At 57.6% G+C, this 5,424-nt stretch overlaps 1 protein-coding gene across 1 annotated transcript; it reads left to right on the top strand.

Moving 5' to 3' along the window:
• Positions 1–2,892: 2,892 nt before the first annotated feature.
• LOC143112088 (uncharacterized) lies at positions 2,893–4,957 on the top strand. Its single transcript, XM_076274335.1, has 3 exons — positions 2,893–3,168; positions 3,546–4,891; positions 4,938–4,957. Exons 2-3 carry the CDS (start codon positions 3,877–3,879, stop codon positions 4,955–4,957), a joined length of 1,035 nt encoding a protein of 344 aa, XP_076130450.1. The 5' UTR covers positions 2,893–3,168; positions 3,546–3,876.
• Positions 4,958–5,424: the final 467 nt, after the last annotated feature.

The raw sequence follows: 5,424 nt of genomic DNA, 5'->3' as shown, positions 1-5,424 counted from the left end.
AGCTAGGCAACCAACAACAACAGCAATCCAACCAGCAGCAACAACAGATCCAGCAGCAACAGCAACAGCTTCAACAGCAGCAGCAACAGTTTCAGCTACAACAGCAACAGTTCCAACTGCAGCAACAACTGCTAGCCCAAGCCCTGCAACTACTCTCAAACCCGGCTACTCCACCTGCACCCACCCCTGGTTCTTCTGTTCCTGTACCACCGGCAGTGCTGCCACCAGATCCCCACGCTCCTGAACCAAAGATTGGGAACCCGGAACGTTTCGATGGAAACCAAAAGCAAGTAAGACCATTCTTGAGCAGCTGCCGAATCCAGTTCGCACTACAGCCCAGGACCTTCTCAACGGAGGGAGCCAAGGTGGGGTATGTCATCACCCATCTCACCGGCCGAGCTCGGTTGTGGGGAACGGCGGAATTCGACCGGCAAACCCCAGCCTGTGTCTCCTTCAGTGCCTTTGAGGAGGAGATGTTAAAGGTCTTTGATCTAGGCTCGCCAACAGCCGAAGCGTCACAAGCTCTGCTCACCATCCGTCAGGGCAATCGGACAGTGGCAGACTTCTCCATTGACTTTCGTTCCCTGGCCAGTCAAAGCTCGTTTAACTCAGAGGCACTGGTGCAAGCCTTCCTCCACAGCTTGGCGGACTATATCAAAGACGAGCTTGTTTCTCATGACCCGCCCTTAACGCTTGATGCCGCCATTGACCTTGCCGTCCGCATTGACCGCCGTATACAGACCCGGAGGAGGGAGAAGGGGCGTCTCAGTCAACCTGCCATCCGCACTCGGGTCGATACCTCCTCTGTCCAGCCCCTGCCTGTCAAGTCCCAAGGCCAACTCAATCAGCCTGAGGCCATGGAGATTGGCCGTGCCTCTCTGACTCCCGAGGAGCGTCGGCGCCGTCTAACCTCCAACCTTCGCCACCTGTCCGGCAAAAGCCGCAGCTCACCAGGTGTAGGGGAGATCCGGGTGAGCTCAACAAATCTTCAGTCTCCCTCCATCCGAAAACCCCTGCTTCATCTCCGCCTTCAGCTTTCCGACACGACTCATACATTGGCCGCCCTTGTGGATTCTGGAGCCGAAGCAAACATCATGGACCCTGAGCTTGCACGGCAACTGTGGGTGCAGTGCTTTCTCAGAGAACAGCCGAGGATGGCAAGATGCACCCCTGTGCCTTCTACTCCCGTCGGCTAACCCCAGCCGAATGCAACTACGACATTGGGAACCGCGAGCTGCTGGCCGTCAAGCTCGCCCTTGAAGAATGGCGGCACTGGTTAGAGGGGTCAAAGGAACCATTCGTAGTGTGGACAGACCACAAAAACCTGGAGTATATCCAAACAGCCAGGAGGCTGAACTCCCGTCAACAGCGGTGGTCTCTGTTCTTTACCCGCTTCAATTTCACGCTCTCCTACCGCCCGGGATCTCGCAACATCAAACCTGATGCCCTTTCCCGGATGTTTCAGAAGGACGAGACCACCGCCATGCCAGCCCCCATTCTTCCCAGCCACTTTGTCGTAGCGGCCCTCACCTGGGAGATCGAGAAGCAGGTCATGGAGGCTCTTCGGAACCAGCCAGGCCCAAGCACCAGCGCCCCCAACCGTCTGTTTGTTCCAGCAAATCTCAGGTCACCTGTGATTCAGTGGGGGCACGAATCCCGTCTGGCCTGTCATCCCGGCATCACTCGCACCCTTCATCTGGTCCGCCAGCGGTTCTGGTGGCGGCGGATGAGACAGGATGTCCAAGAATTCATCCGAGCTTGTCCCACTTGTAACCGAAACAAGACCCCCAACCAGCCTCCTGCTGGGTTGCTGCAACCCCTACTCGTACCCAAGCGGCCCTGGTCCCACGTTTCACTGGACTTTGTTACGGGTCTTCCGCCCTCTGACGGACACACAGTCATCCTTACCATTGTTGACCGCTTTAGTAAGATGACCCACTTCGTGCCTCTTCCTAAACTACCCTCTGCTAAGGAGACCGCCCAGGTGGTCCTGGAACATGTGTTTCGTATCCATGGCCTACCCCAGGATATAGTGTCAGACCGGGGGCCGCAATTCTCAGCAACCTTTTGGAAGGAGTTCTGTCATCTCCTTGGGGCCACCGCCAGCCTATCATCTGGATTCCACCCGCAGTCAAACGGCCAAACTGAACGCATGAACCAGGAGCTGGAGAAGGCACTGAGGTGCGTGGCCTCCCAAAATCCCCGGGCCTGGGCTCAACACCTGCTCTGGGTGGATTATGCCCATAATTCACTCACCAGTTCCGCCACCGGGCTCTCCCCCTTTCAGTGTGTCTACGGGTATCAACCCCCACTGTTTACCAGCCAGGAGGCGGATGCCACCTGTCCGTCTGCTCTTGCGTATGCCCGCCGCTGCCGCCGCACTTGGGCCCAGGCTCGCACTATGCTCCTGAAGTCTGGAACCAGCTACGCCGTCGGTGCCAACCGACGGAGGGCCCCAGCACCTACTTACCGGGTTGGTCAGAAGGTCTGGCTGTCTGCCCGGGATCTGCCGCTGCGGGTTGAATCACGAAAGCTGGCCCCTCGCTTCATTGGTCCTTTTCCTGTGCAGAAAGTCATCAGTCCAACGGCGGTTCGGCTTCAGTTGCCCACTTCCATGCGGGTCCATCCCACCTTCCACGTCTCCAAGGTCAAGCCGGTCCATGAAAGTCCCCTGGTCCCTGCATCTCCGCCGCCGCCTCCTCCGCGCCTCTTAGATGGCGGTCCGGTCTTCACCGTCCGGCGGCTGCTCCGCTCTAGGCGACGGGGTAGGGGTCTCCAGTACCTCGTTGACTGGGAGGGATATGGTCCGGAGGAGAGGACCTGGATCCCGGCCAGGAGGATAGTGGACCGGACCCTCATCACTGACTTCCACCGACAACATCCTGATCAGCCTGCAATCCGTAGGGGCCGTCCCAGAGGGGTCCCTAGCCGTCCTGCCCGCCCGGCTTCCTGTCCTGTGCCTGACCCTGATCCTGTCTCAGTACCTGTCCTGTCTCCCGACCGTGACCCTCCAGCTCCTTCTGAGGATGAGGAGGTTCACTCGGACCGCTCGGAGGAGTTCTGACCCGCCGCCTGCTCCCCTCCACCCTCCCGGCATGATGTTGTTCTTGGGACTTCTGGGGCCGTCCCTTAGGGGGGGGGTCCTGTCATGAGCATTCTCTCTCCCTGGTAACAACCTTAATTGAATTCAATTCTCTGCCACTCTGCTCACTCTCTCTCTACTCTGCCTAACGAGCTCCACCTGGCTCTGCCCCACTCTGCTCTAATTACTCTGCCAGCTGCACTGCATTTCTCCACTAACCTCTCCCAGTATATAAAGCCCTGTTTTTCAGCCAAGCCCTGTCAGATCGTCTTCAAACCTGGACCAGTAACCTGCCTGTCTGTCTACTCTCTGACTCCTACCTGTGATTCGGATCCATTCTTGACTGCCTCCCTGTTCTACTGCCCCGGTTATCCCGACCTGCCTTCCGGATCTTCTCGATTACTCTCCGATCTTCAGCCCCCCCGGTAACTCGAATCTGCCTTCTGTCTCTCACCACGTTTAGTGCCTAGCCCTGGTCTGTACTACTGCCTGCTGTTCATCTTGCTGTTGTGTGTGTGTTCCCCCAGGCCTCCGACCACCAGACGAGTGAGCCCAGACGCGTCACCACCCTCAGCCCGAGACGCCGCTCGATCACTGGGGGACACACACACTCAGTACCTTGGACTGGAACCCCTGACACCCCTGGCACTCCTAGCACCCCTGGAACCGGAACCTCCAAGACCTCACGATTCTCTCACTCCTCTTCCCCCCCTGAACCCTTCAATAAAAAGACTCTGAATTTGAACTTGCGCTCTTGGGTCGTCTTCTGTCCGTGACAGAACGATCTGACCATCATGGACCCAGCGCACTCCCTGACCACTATGGAGGAAGAGCCCGAGATGTCTGCCCTACAGCGACTGGAACGCACTGAGGGAGACATCAATCGGATGGCTGGCGACATCGCTTCCCTTCTCCAGCTAGGCAACCAACAACAACAGCAATCCAACCAGCAGCAACAACAGATCCAGCAGCAACAGCAACAGCTTCAACAGCAGCAGCAACAGTTTCAGCTACAACAGCAACAGTTCCAACTGCAGCAACAACTGCTAGCCCAAGCCCTGCAACTACTCTCAAACCCGGCTACTCCACCTGCACCCACCCCTGGTTCTTCTGTTCCTGTACCACCGGCAGTGCTGCCACCAGATCCCCACGCTCCTGAACCAAAGATTGGGAACCCGGAACGTTTCGATGGAAACCAAAAGCAAGTAAGACCATTCTTGAGCAGCTGCCGAATCCAGTTCGCACTACAGCCCAGGACCTTCTCAACGGAGGGAGCCAAGGTGGGGTATGTCATCACCCATCTCACCGGCCGAGCTCGGTTGTGGGGAACGGCGGAATTCGACCGGCAAACCCCAGCCTGTGTCTCCTTCAGTGCCTTTGAGGAGGAGATGTTAAAGGTCTTTGATCTAGGCTCGCCAACAGCCGAAGCGTCACAAGCTCTGCTCACCATCCGTCAGGGCAATCGGACAGTGGCAGACTTCTCCATTGACTTTCGTTCCCTGGCCAGTCAAAGCTCGTTTAACTCAGAGGCACTGGTGCAAGCCTTCCTCCACAGCTTGGCGGACTATATCAAAGACGAGCTTGTTTCTCATGACCCGCCCTTAATGCTTGATGCCGCCATTGACCTTGCCGTCCGCATTGACCGCCGTATACAGACCCGGAGGAGGGAGAAGGGGCGTCTCAGTCAACCTGCCATCCGCACTCGGGTCGATACCTCCTCTGTCCAGCCCCTGCCTGTCAAGTCCCAAGGCCAACTCAATCAGCCTGAGGCCATGGAGATTGGCCGTGCCTCTCTGACTCCCGAGGAGCGTCGGCGCCGTCTAACCTCCAACCTTCGCCACCTGTCCGGCAAAAGCCGCAGCTCACCAGGTGTAGGGGAGATCCGGGTGAGCTCAACAAATCTTCAGTCTCCCTCCATCCGAAAACCCCTGCTTCATCTCCGCCTTCAGCTTTCCGACACGACTCATACATTGGCCGCCCTTGTGGATTCTGGAGCCGAAGCAAACATCATGGACCCTGAGCTTGCACGGCAACTGGACGTGAACCATCATCAACTGACACAACCCATTCCTGCACGAGCCCTGGATGGACATCATCTGGGCACGGTCACTCACATCTCAGCCCCTGTGACAATTCTGCTGTCAGGAAACCACCAGGAGTCCATCCAGTTTCACCTCCTACACTCACCTGGCCAACCACTCATTCTCGGATACCCGTGGCTCCGTCAGCACAACCCCCACATCGACTGGGAGACAGGAACAGTCCGTGCGTGGGGAAGGAGTTGTCACCAGACCTGTTTAAGGGGGGCCACCCTGCCCGTTCACCGGGAGAGATCTGGCGCT

The sequence above is a fragment of the Alosa pseudoharengus genome, unplaced genomic scaffold (genome assembly GCF_046254945.1).
Source record: "Alosa pseudoharengus isolate Yale_2024_CS ecotype anadromous, Long Island Sound unplaced genomic scaffold, YU_APseudo_1.1 YU_APseudo_1.1_scf_8, whole genome shotgun sequence".
NCBI classification, from domain to species: Eukaryota; Metazoa; Chordata; class Actinopteri; order Clupeiformes; family Clupeidae; genus Alosa; species Alosa pseudoharengus.
The sequence above is the reverse complement of the archived record's forward strand: the minus strand, read 5'-3'. Positions and strand labels throughout refer to the sequence as shown.